General features: G+C 40.1%; 1 protein-coding gene and 1 long non-coding RNA gene across 4 annotated transcripts in view; one reads left to right on the forward strand and one right to left on the reverse strand.

The window, feature by feature from the left end:
• Nucleotides 1-10975, forward strand: part of LOC123519875 (Kv channel-interacting protein 1-like) — a 194641-nt gene extending 183666 nt beyond the window's left edge. For both annotated transcript variants that reach the window (XM_045281502.1, XM_045281501.1), the window contains exons 4-7: nucleotides 894-1085; nucleotides 5418-5491; nucleotides 6766-6978; nucleotides 7714-10975. In XM_045281502.1, the coding sequence (XP_045137437.1) occupies nucleotides 894-1085; nucleotides 5418-5491; nucleotides 6766-6978; nucleotides 7714-7887 (653 nt within the window). In that variant the 3' untranslated portion in view covers nucleotides 7888-10975. The remainder of the gene's footprint in view (nucleotides 1-893; nucleotides 1086-5417; nucleotides 5492-6765; nucleotides 6979-7713) is intronic.
• The window catches only part of LOC123519876, a 66291-nt gene that overhangs the window by 48867 nt on the left and 4430 nt on the right, over nucleotides 1-12994 (reverse strand). The gene's annotated exons all lie outside the window — the stretch shown is intronic.

Raw genomic sequence — 12994 nt, forward strand, 5'->3', positions numbered from 1 at the left:
CACTCGTACATATCACCACACTATCTCACCCTACTCTTTGCACCCTTAGCTATGTTTTCACTCTCTCCAGCCTCACTCAAATCATTCCCTCCTTTCCCCTCAATATCTTTCACTTCACTCCCTCACCTGTTCCCTAACATATCCTCTTATCTCACAATCAGCCTTTTATTTTTTTCTTTCTCTCTTTCTCCCTTTCCGTCATTTTATTTCATCCCATCTTTCATATTCCCAACATTTTTCACCCCATCGTTATTATTTTGTTTAGCTATTTTCTTTTTACTTATGTGTTTGTCCACTACAAGCCTATTAAGTAAACTCGTCACATATACTACACTCTTAAGCCTTATCATTCTTTTAAAGCATACCTTCTATCCCATTCTTCACATTCCCCGTACATTTTACTCTTTCTCTCTCATTTTTCATCTACCTGTCTATTAAAAAGCAAAATCCATCTTATAATTCACTCGAATTAAACCTTACCCATCTTATTCTTATTTTTACCTTTCTTTCAACTCCATCCTTCACATTTCCTGTACATGTTACCCTCTCATTTCTTTTTCCTTCCTGTTTACTCGAAACTTTTCCAACATACTCATCTTTGGGGTTTTGGTTGGGTAGCCTACGAAAAGACTGGAGCTGGGCCTACTCTCTACTTTTACCCCCTTCAGTATCATAACACATTATTGTATTTATTCTGATTATTCTTTCGTGATTTTAAACAGCTTCAGAAACTTATGTGGGGATTAGAATAGTGGAGACTCTGGCCATTAATCTTCCGATCTCTTTAGACCCTTCCTAATGTAAATATAATCATCTAATCATACCCAAAACTTCACGTAAAATTGCGTCCCAGTACTTAAGGGAATAACTCTCTTTTCTTTCCCTTCTCGCAGACACGGAGCTGGACATCATCGAGCAAGAGCCACGATATCGCCCCGAGGACATCAACGCCCTCTGCCGCACCACGCACTTCACGCGGGCCGAACTGCAGCGCCTCTACCGGAGTTTCAAGGACCGATGCCCGACGGGAGTGGTGAGGGAGGATGCTTTCAAGGAACTCTATTTCCAAATGTTCCCCAAAGGAGGTACGTGTATTGAGAGAGAGAGAGAGAGAGAGAGAGAGAGAGAGAGAGAGAGAGAGAGAGAGAGAGAGAGAGAGAGAGAGAGAGAGAGAGAGAGAGAGTCGCGTTGTTATATATAGGAAATTCCGTCAAAAAATACAAACACAAACACAAAAAAAAAAAAAACACCTATCCCCCATTCTCTCTCTCTCTCTCTCTCTCTCTCTCTCTCTCTCTCTCACACACACACACACACACACACACACACACACGCAAAGAGCTGCGTGACGCCAACGGGATAAAACACTTCCAATATTAGCATACATAATGCACACATATTCGCGCTCCTCGCATCTTCCACCTTCTATTTCTCCTGCTCCTCCTCCTGCTCTTGCTCCTCCTCCTCCTCCTCCTCCTCTCCTCCTCCTCCTCCTCCTCCTCTCAGCATCATCATAACACCGCGGAGTTCCCAACAATGGAATACAAGTCAGATTAAGGAGATGCGAGGCGAAGCTAAGTGCAAGTACCTGGTCGCTGGCGGAGTGTGAGAATTATGACCATGTATTCTTCACCGCTTGGCTTTCCCATCTGCACTACTTTTGAAGAGGATAGAATTAAGTAGCCGGGTTCTCATGGGTGTCTTTTTTTTTTTTTTCTTATGATGGTGCAGAATGATTTTGAAGCTTACTAGAATCATGAGAACACTTAACGATCGCAGGAATTTCCGTTGAAGTTTATTGAAAGTGGTTGGGATGGGACGCCAAGTTAAATGGAGCTACATTTTTAAAAGTTCAGAAGCATTCCTACTCACATCTCGAATAATTCCAATAATTTCTACATAATTGAAGTTACACGGTTTTTAAAGAGCGATTTTTACACTTCTGGTGACAGATGAACAAAATTTCCCACGTTATTAACTCCTTCAATACTGGAACACATTTTTACCTTGAGATCTGTATACGGTACGACCATTTTATTGACATTAGGAAGAGTCTATGGAGATTAGAAGCTTAATGGCCACAGTCTTCACTATTTCAATCCCCCACATAAGTTTCTGAAGCTGTGTAAAACCACCAAATAGTAAGTAGAATGAATATGGAAACGCGTCAAGGTATTCAAGGGGTTAAGAGGAGAAACACTCATGAGAACAATCCTAGTCATCTCCGTGGCCTTGATAAATAGTCGTGGTAAGAGAGCAAAGCGTTTCAGAAGACTATGAAAGAAGCAATATAACTAAATTTGGGTACTGGCAGTCTTTTTCCTTGTGGTTATGTAGGAGGAAGGCTAATTTACTTATCCTGTACCCTCTTTCATGTGATAATGGCGGAAGATTGGTATGTAATGGGGACTCAGTCGGCTCTCATACGCAAGGAGGCTCCGGGAAGACTGTGTTAACGTTCAATAAGAAGAGGGTGCTTATGTGGGTGATATATATACAGTATGGCAGTACAAGGATGGGGAAAAGTAGATGCTGGTCTGTGTGTGTGAGTATTTACAGGAGCCACGGGATCTCGCCTCTAAGTGCATCATCCAATAACTTTGCTGAATAGAAACGTGTGTCAAAAATTGGTTCTCTCTCTCTCTCTCTCTCTCTCTCTCTCTCTCTCTCTCTCTCTCTCTCTCTCTCTCTCTCTCTCTCTCAAACTTATTTATCTATATATTCTTTTATTAATTTCTTTATCTAATTATTCATTTACATACTATTAATTTATTTATTCATACTCTATATTCAATTATTCATCAACTTACTTATTTCTTTATCTTATCGTACATGCTTATTTATTTGCACTGTTGCTTGTTCATTTCTCTTCACAACAATAAAAAGAAACGTCCATAAAACAATAACGTAAATGAATGAAAACTGCGGCCAATATTTCGTCATTGTTTCTATTTCTTTCTTTATCAATTTGTCACCTTGATTGCTTTTATAATTAAATATTCGCTTTTACATTCACATTCATATTCAGCGATAAATTGTACTGAAGCGAGGACACACTGTATTTGTTAGGGCGTGTGTCTTTTTTAGGCGTGTTACCATGACGCACTTAGTTACTTCATTGAGAGAGGAGAACCAAAGTAATGTAATCAGCAAAATACATCATACAAAATACTACACAATACAAAATGACTAACACACAACACGTAATAGAACAATACAAACAAAATAATGCAAAGAAGTGAACGTTTTTGAGGTCCATCCCAATGCAGTACCTCAAGACTCCGTGCATACATAACACCTGGTAAACACACCTGGTAAACAATCCGCAGATCCTTTTGTAATAAGGCTCGTATTCTCAAACCCTTCTGTGCTTCACCTTCACTATTGCAAAAGGGTTTTATTTAAATTTACAGCCGTTTTCTAGGTTTTTTTTTTTTTTACTGTTCTAGAGGCAGAATGACAAGATTTCTACATTATTAACTGGAGAAACACTCTTGAAAACCCCGCTAATCATCTCTTTGGCCTTTGAAAATAGCGATTATGGCCGTATTCTGAAACGCTTCTGTGCTTCACCTCTACTATTTCAAGAAGATTCATTTAAATTTCCACCAGTTTTTAAGGTGTTTTTACTGTTCTAGAGGCAGAATGACAAGATTTCTACATTATTAACTGGAGAAATACTCTTGAAAACCCCGCTAATCATCTCTATGGTCTTTGAAAATAGTCGTGGTGAGAGACTACGAAAAATGGTCGTGTTGAGACTACGGACTATGGACCTAAGATACATGAAAATGGTTGATCATATGCAGATTTCGAACTGATATTTCCTAAACTTCACCACAGAGGCAGCGAAAAGAGCCATTATGACAAGACCTGGAACGAACTTGAATTTCCACTGTAGCTTCAGAAAATTAACGAAATAAAACTATACGTTAAAATTACAAGGGAAAAAGAATATGAAAATAGTACACCTGCAAAAAAAAAAAAAAAAATTCAGGAAGATACTGTAGCATTTTCAAGTTCACAAAATAATTAGCAAACTGTAAAGAAAGTTAGCCACTGAAATAACAAAAGGAAAAATAAGTGAAAGAAAATTATGAAACACTGCCAACGAAATCAACTCAAGAAGAACACTACTTTCTTTGAGTTCACATTGTCATCTGAGAAATTTGCCAAAAAACTGTGAAAAAAAAGATATATCCATTAATCCCTTCAATACTGGGACGCATTTTTACCTTGATTTTTTAATATGATTAGGCGATTTTATTTGCATTAGGAAGAGTTTGTGGAGGTCAGAAGATTGATGGAACAGAGTCTTTACTATTCTAATCTCAACATAAGTTTCTAAAGCTGTATAAAATCGCCAAATAGTAACCAGAATAAATATGAAAATGCGTCCTGGTACTGATGAGATTAAAATGAAACAAAAAGTGAGATAATATGAAGAAAAACTCGTTAAAGAAGCAAAAAAATACAGATTCAGAAGGTAACTAGTAAAAGAAACAAGTCAAGGAGGAGTCGAGCCAGTGATTGGAAAAGGATGAGACGAGGAGACTTCTACTTATTTTTGCAACTTTTCCCGCCTCTTTCCCACTCCCAGCGCTCCGTCGCCTCACCCACCTCCTAGTCCCTAGCCCTGCTCCGCCGTCTCCACAGTACTGCCGCACCCATCCACCCTTCCACTACTCACTTTCCACCACCAACTTTTGATTGAAAACCCAACAAAAACTAACAAAAAACTTTTCCCTTTTTCCAGAGCTCAGTTGTGTAAGGTTCATTTTTTTTTCCGACAACATAAAATTTACCTAAACCTCACACAAGAGAGGAAAATGATTCTCTAAAAAATGGCTCCTTTTTTTTCCCCCTCTTCTACCTCTTCAGATAACGCGTCCAACAAAACATTTTGAAAGCCTCAACTATTTACATCTCCGAGATTAACCTTGTTAGCCCCATGATTCTTTTTCCCCTTCCTTCTTTAATTCAACAGAACTTCTTCACCAATATACTACAAATCAACATTACACTCCAAATAGAAATTTCGTGCAAAAGCTCCTTCGGAATTTCTCACGTTAACTTAATATGGAAGCGTCATTGGAAAAGGAACGAGTGTTTTTCGTAGCCTGGTATCAATTGTGTTAGTCTTCCCGCCTTCCTTGCTGGTGTGCGGAGAATAGCAAACAGTTCCTGGCGGCTGTACGAGTAGCAATGTCTGAAACCTATGCATACTAGAGAAGCGATCTGTTGGGGTTTATTTTCGTATCTGGATAAACAACTGGTATAAATTTATGAATCTTTCCGTGAGTGTGTTAGAGAGAGAGAGAGAGAGAGAGAGAGAGAGAGAGAGAGAGAGAGAGAGAGAGAGAGAGAGAGAGAGAGAGACTCACTACAATATTTTTTTCCCATCCTCTCCCCCACAGCTAGTTCCAGCAAGTACCCTCACTACGTTTTCAACAACTTGGACAAAGAGAGCACGGGTATAATCAACTTCGAGGTGGGTACTCCCTTCACCTGTTCTTCTACCCACCCCTTCCTCCTCCTCTTTTTCTTCCTCCTCCTCCTCCTCCTCCCTCCTCCTCCTCCTCCTCCTCCTCCTCCTCCTCCTCCTCCTTCTTCTTCTTCTCCTCCTCCTCCTCCTCCTCCTCCTCCTCTTCCTCCACACTCCTCTTCAATATCCCTCACCCCTTTTCCTACCTGTACCTGTCTAATTAATCAACCAAACCCTTTTCACAGGTGCCTTTCAAAGCTCCGGGTCTCTCCTGCCTACATTTTCACACAACTTTTACTCATCCTGCTCAGTGCAACATTCTACATTTTCGCGTCGCCCTGCCCCGCCATAACATGAGTATTGGCTAGCAGACTTTTATCCCCTTGTCTTTTCCTTCTCCCCTTTACATTTCTATACTTTTTTTTTCGCTTCTCTTGAGTATGGTATCTAATTTTCACCCATACTTGTTTCTCGTCTCTCTCGTCTCGTCTCGTCTCGTCTCTCTCTCTCTCTCTCTCTCTCTCTCTCTCTCTCTCTCTCTCTCTCTCTCTCTCTGTGTTTTATTTCCTTTACTCACTTTATCCTTCCATGTTTTCTTTTTCTCCGTACATGCTTTTCTAATTATAACTCCTATGCTTTATTGCTTTAAGTCATCATGCAGTTGCTTATAATTTCTCTCTCTCTCTCTCTCTCTCTCTCTCTCTCTCTCTCTCTCTCTCTCTCTCTTATTAAAACAGTAGAGAAATAAAGAGTGACATGATAAAGGAAGACGCAGTTTTAAGCAGCAATGAATATGTAATTGACAAGGGAGGATTACTGACTAGCTGGATGGACCCATATCCTGATATTGCGAGTACACCACCGAGGAGAGAGAGAGAGAGAGAGAGAGAGAGAGAGAGAGAGAGAGAGAGAGAGAGAGAGAGAGAGAGAGAGAGAGAGAGAGAGAGAGAGAGAGAGAGAGAGAGAGAGAGAGAGAGAGAGAGAGACGTCGGATTATAATTATCTAACACTGCAATCTACATACTGATAGAACTTAATACGGCAGGCAGTTATTACCTTCTCACGCTCCGCTGTGAATTAATGATGTCGAAAAATATAATTACTACGCGAATTCAATATATCTAACATGCTTCAAGGCCGCCACCACCACCACCACCACCACCACCATCACCACCACCATCACCATAGTTGCTTAGCCTGACCCAATCTAATCTAATCCTAACCTAACCTAAGATTTAGTCTATCCAGTTCTACTACTACCTTGTCACTCTTCCCTCCAGGACATGATCAAGCTACTGTCGCGTCTCTCCCGTGGCTCCCTAGACGACCGCCTCAAGTGGATCTTCTCCCTCTACGACCTGAACGGCGACGGCTGCATAACGCGGCAGGAGATGACGGACGTGGTGCAGGCGGTATTCGATCTAATGGGCAAGCACACCGACACCCCCGTGGACGAGCAGACGGTGGGGCAGAAGGTGGAGACGCTCTTTACGGTAAGGCTAAGTATTAATTCAGGTTTTTCATGGTATCCTCAGATTTTTTCCTTTTTTTTTTTTTTTGCTTTATTTTTCCATTTTTCAAGTGCAGTATTATTAATTGTCATTAGCGTTTATTTGCTTACATAGCAGCCTCATATATCTCTCTCTCTCTCTCTCTCTCTCTCTCTCTCTCTCTCTCTCTCTCTCTCTAAGCCTCATAAAGATAATCCGGTAAGAACAATTAAGTAAACGGAGTCCTCGTGGCCAGCTGACTAAATAATTCAATACACTGGGATGAGTTCAAGATATCACTGGAAACTTAAAACATGTGAGGCGTACACTTCACTCACTTCATAAGGTAAATTATGAAAAATAAATCACAAAGACATACAATGAACGAAACATCATGAACAGCAACATTCCCTTTACTGCGATAACGATTGAGCGGAGTCTGAGCCGTGATTGGTCCAAGCATCAGAGCAGAGAGACACAACGTGCTGATGGTTTTTATTTAGACAGCTCTCTCTCTCTCTCTCTCTCTCTCTCTCTCTCTCTCTCTCTCTCTCTCACCACCACCAAGGGACACAGTGATGATTTGCAGTGATTGTCAAAGTGTTTCTCTACTTAATGATGTAGAAATCTTGTCACTTCAACTAGAAACTTTTGAAAGTAGTCGGGATGCCGGGCCGAAGTGTTCCAGAATATAGTCCTTCACCTATCCTCAACGTGGACTCCCCCTCCTCCCCACAGACACTTGACCTCAACAAGGATGGCGTCATCACGCTGGACGAGTTCACGGAGGCATGCGGGCGGGACGGCACCATCGCCTATAACATCGACGCCATGCTCCAAGGTGACATCATCTGCCTCAGTTCCGCCGACCCCGCCCCGTCCGACGCTGCCTCCCGGGACATCAGCAGGTGACGCCACTACTCGCCTCGGAGGGAGCGCAATACCTGCATCATCAGAGCAACTACGTGATTTGGTCTTTAATGCCAATATCTTCTTTCAGTTGTTAGAACTGCCGCGTGATCGGAGTAAGAGAGTTGACACTGCGATCATCTCTCTCTCTCTCTCTCTCTCTCTCTCTCTCTCTCTCTGTCTATCTGTCCATCTATCTATCTATCTATCTATCTGTTGATCTACCTACCTATCTATCTATCTTTCTATCTGTCCGTCGCGCGCGTGGAAAGGTCATGCCTGCGGTGTACCACCTCTGCTGTGTGTGTGTGTGTGTGTGTGTGTGTGTGTGTGTGTGTGTGTGTGTGTGTGTGTGTGTGTGTGTGTGTGTGTGTGTGTGTGTGTGTGTGTGTGTGTAGAGCGCATAACAGAGGGCCTCCGAGGAGCCATGCTACTCGTATAGTTTGTTGAGTAGCGAATCCTCCGCGGCGGCACAAGGAGAAGTTAAAGGAGGCACACGGAATGAGGATGGCCCATGAAGTGCTCCCATGAAGTGTGTGTGTGTGTGTGTGTGTGTGTGTGTGTGTGTGTGTGTGTGTGTGTGTGTGTGTGTGTGTGTGTGTGTGTGTGTGTGTGTGTGCTTGCTATCAATGATAGTCGCACACTCATGTGGCCACAATATGAAAAGTTTATCATGTGCGTGGGTTTCCTGAATGTTGTTGGTGCGCAGGAGGCTTTCCTAACGGTGCACAATGACGAGATAGAGTTAATCTCTTCAGTATTCAATCTATAATGCGGCTCCAAGCTCGGCCTTGTGGCGTGACAATGAGTGAAATGGTATGCAAAACAACGCGGTGTCCTTGAATTTTTTAGGTTTTATGAACGATACTCATTTTACCTGCCATTAAATTTCATCAACGACAGAAGAGGCAGGGAGCCGCCTCGCATTCTCTCCAAGAAAGGTGGGGCGGTGCCATCTAGGACTTTCTAGGTAATCCGGGCCGCCTTATTCTCCGCCTCGGCCGTTGTCAGATAATCAAAACGGGGACGAAATTTTCCCCAGCCTTAGGACGCCCCGCAACCCGCACTCATCAACCACTCCTACACTCGACCCAAATATTTTGATTAGTAAGCGTAGATTTATATATAAAATACATATGAATATATATACAAAAGTTTAACGACATATTTTCTACTTAATAGTTAGTTTATATAAGACGGTTTGCTATCCAGGTAGAATTTCTTTAAAGATATACTATATGAAGCTTATATATATAGAAAAAAGGATTTATACTGAGATGAATAAAAACGTGAATAAATAAGAGTCCACGTCACAAAAGAGGACTGTTGCCCGAGCGAAGACACGCTAACCGAACTGTGAGTAAGCGGCTCGGTGGAAAGGCAGTGGTCAAACAAAATACGCATCCTTCTTCTCTGACAGCATGGACAGCAATGGCCACAAAGAAAGCCACACCTGTATTATTTCACGAAAAAAAATAACCATGGCATGGAAAAAAATACGAAACATTCCTATCACGCTATTTCAACCTGATAACTCGTCCCTTGCCAGAGGAGGCCACACTTATCTAATTAACATGGAAGGTTCAAAGTCGTAAAGATACTTGGGAATGTGATTGTCTCTAAGGCTTTCATGTGAATTTCTTCAATACTTATCATTTATTTAAATATTCCAATATTTTCAAAGTTCATTCTTCATAGGACATGAGATGGTAGTTTTGAAAATGTGCCTTCTCAAATTGTTTGTTATGCAATGCCTTAACTGAATATTTACCATCGTAAAATGTGAGCTCTCTATAAGACATAGAAAAAATATAGATGAATTATAGAATTATCAAATCTAACTTATAATAAAAAAAATTAAAAACTCATATTTTGTCGTTAATCTTCATTGTCAGATGCTTAAACGACCAGTGGAAGCAACACGCTCAGCCTCACAGTGCGTCACCTTCGTCTGCAGTATAGTCACCTAGCTTCGCTCGGGCAACTTTAACACAACCACCGAATCAGTACCTACTTTCTGAAACCCATACTGAAATTTGCTGCCAGTATTCCAGACACTAAGAAAATATTGTTTATTCCACTAATTCCACATCCGTAAATTTCAAGCAGATCTATTTCGTTACCCTTGACAAATATGGTACAAAAAATCAAATTATCACTGTGATAACCCATGTTTTGGCCCCATTCTTATTTCCTAACCAAACCCGCCACACCACACCCTTAAATGTGACGCACAGCACTGAACCAAGATCATGCCTGGTGGTAGTACACATTGCTGCTAGAAATTACATGGTTCCTGGATTGTCATTCTACCAGTGTTCATGGCAAATTTCATCATATTTACCTTCTTAACCCGTCATTGCATCTGCAGTCAGCTTAATTTAGCAGGTTCTGTACTATAGATGACTCTAGGCTGTTACATTCTCATTTTGTTACGACCTGCTACTATGGATTTATTTTTTTAGGCAGCGTCTTACTGATTGTTGCTGCTGGACAATGTATATATCGCCTGAACACTTCGCCAGACTATTGATGCCAAGCTGAGCCACGACGAGCGTTCAGTTACTTTTGTGATACGTGGAGGAAAGCAACAGGAAATATGTATTACTAAGAAATACTATCTGGAACCGAAAACAAGATAATAAACACTTTTTGAAGAGCCTCTCTCTCTCTCTCTCTCTCTCTCTCTCTCTCTCTCTCTCTCTCTCTCATTTTCACATTCTCAAGCCATTACCTATTAAACAACATTTTCCCTGTTCCGTTTTTTAGAGGACCAAGGAATAGTGACATGATATGATATATGAGTAATAAAGATATTTTTCGTATTAACTGCCAAATACTAGACTAGCTACTTGTTATGTATCTCACTCGTAAACAGTCGTAGCAATGCGTGTGTGGCCGTGTAACCAACATTTTCCCTCTACATTATGTTTTTCAAGGAGCAAAATGCTTCAGTCTTGATGATAAAGTAAGTTTTGTCCCAAGTGAGGATCCAGGTGCTCTACACTTGACGTGAAAGACACAGCAGGTCTACATCATCGCCGCGGTGGGCAACGTCCTGGTAAATAATCAAATTCCACAAGTATCAATAGAAAAAAATGACGAAGGCAAATGTCACTTGAATACGCCCCACAGATAGAGGGTCTCAGGTACGTGTACAATATGAACTTTCAAGAAGCTTAACGTTTCCAACATTCCAGTCATAAGAAATGAGCAAGTATCGCTTAATTAAGCAAACGGGGCTTGGTCGCCTCCGAGGTAGTGCGTGACATTGGATGCCCGTGGTGGATGCCCGTGGTGGCAGCCTGAGGGCCGCGGAAGATGTGAGGGACAGCATAGAGATTAAGGAGGAATCATATCGCTATTTTAGCCTTTTTATGAGTTAGGCAATGAATAGGCATTATGATTAAGAGCATGTTATCCTACTTGTACTCAATTACGATTTATCTAATCTGAAAACCAAATGTGTTGACTGACGTGATGCCTGTATAACTACTCGGTTCACTCTAAGCAGTCTTGTTGGGTCTTTGTAAAACCATCATTGATCGTAAATTGCATTCACTCTTTTCTTTCTGAGCCTTACAACTGAAAGTATTATTGACAAATATATGACGATTTCAAATGCTACTGGAAACAGACACAAAATCCAATTGAACAACCAATCTAGAGGTTTGCGTGAGCTACGTGTCGTAAACGAATTTTTGCAGCGGACGTACTCTTCTCTTTAAATGCACCTTATGAGAAAAGAGATGCTTCACCAGAAATCAAGGAAAAAGAAATTGATAAGTTAATAATAATAATAATAATAATAATAATAATAATAATAATAATAATAATAATAATAATGATAATAATAATAATAATAACAGTAATAATTATAATGATAATAACAATAATAATAATAATAATAATAATAATAATAATAATAATAATAATAATAATAAAAAAAAAAAAATATATATATATATATATATATATATATATATATATATATATATATATATATATATATATATATATATATATATATATATATATATATATATATATATATATATATATTGATAAGACATTCCTTTCGCACTAGACCAAACTTACTAAAAGATCTAACATTTTACAAAGTTAACCAGTTATCTCATTATAATATGAAATAACTATTATTGGTATGACAGTAATAAGGCATATAGAACATTTATACTACAAACTTGTATATAACACTTCTTAAAATGCCACGCTCATCTGAAGCATTGCAAAACCCGCCACGATTTCGTCAGCGAGCTCAGAGTGAACCAAGTGTGAAATGCTTAAGAATTATCGAGCAAAGTTTCCTTCTTGTATAAAACATGTTTTATAAAACTCATGATTGTATTATTGTAGAACTATTGTAACCTACTGTTGCTCTTTGTGTCCTGTACCAGTCAAATACACCATTACCGACTCAATACTCTGTGGTATGTTTTTCTCTCTGCCTTTGCACTCCCAATGACTCTCTCTTTTCGTCTTGTATAGCTGAAAAAATCCCTTGGGTCCGTCTTTGCTTGGCTGGCTAACCTCAAAACGAATATGGGTTGAGGGTAGCCAGCAAAGCAAAGACGGACCCCAAAGGATTTTTTCAGTTATACAAGACGAAAAGTAGAGAAGAAATAGGTCCATTAAGGACAACAAATGGGGAAATGGCTAGTTATGCGGAATAGATTAGTAGAATTATGAACGAGTATTTTTTAACTATCTTCACCCCGGAGAACACACAAGAAATCCCAGATAGCGAACAGATATTTAGGGCAGAGGATAGTGAAAAGCTGACAGATATTCATATAACAAAGACGATGGTAGAACAGGAGATAGATAAACTAAAGAAATTCAAATCACCAGGACCTGATGAAGTATATCCATGGGTTCTAATGGAATACAAGGAAGTCGTCAGTGAGCCTCTAGCGGTAATTTTTAGGATGTCACTGGAGTCTGGTGAGGTACCTACAATGTGGAGAGAAGCTAATGTGGTTCCCATATTTAAGAAGGGAGATAAAACCCTAATGTCTAATTACAGGCCTGTCAGCTTAACTTCAGTTGTGGGTAAATTAATGGAATCAATAATAGCGAAAAACATTAG

The sequence above is a fragment of the Portunus trituberculatus genome, chromosome 46 (assembly GCF_017591435.1).
Source record: "Portunus trituberculatus isolate SZX2019 chromosome 46, ASM1759143v1, whole genome shotgun sequence".
In the NCBI taxonomy this organism is placed as follows: Eukaryota; Metazoa; Arthropoda; class Malacostraca; order Decapoda; family Portunidae; genus Portunus; species Portunus trituberculatus.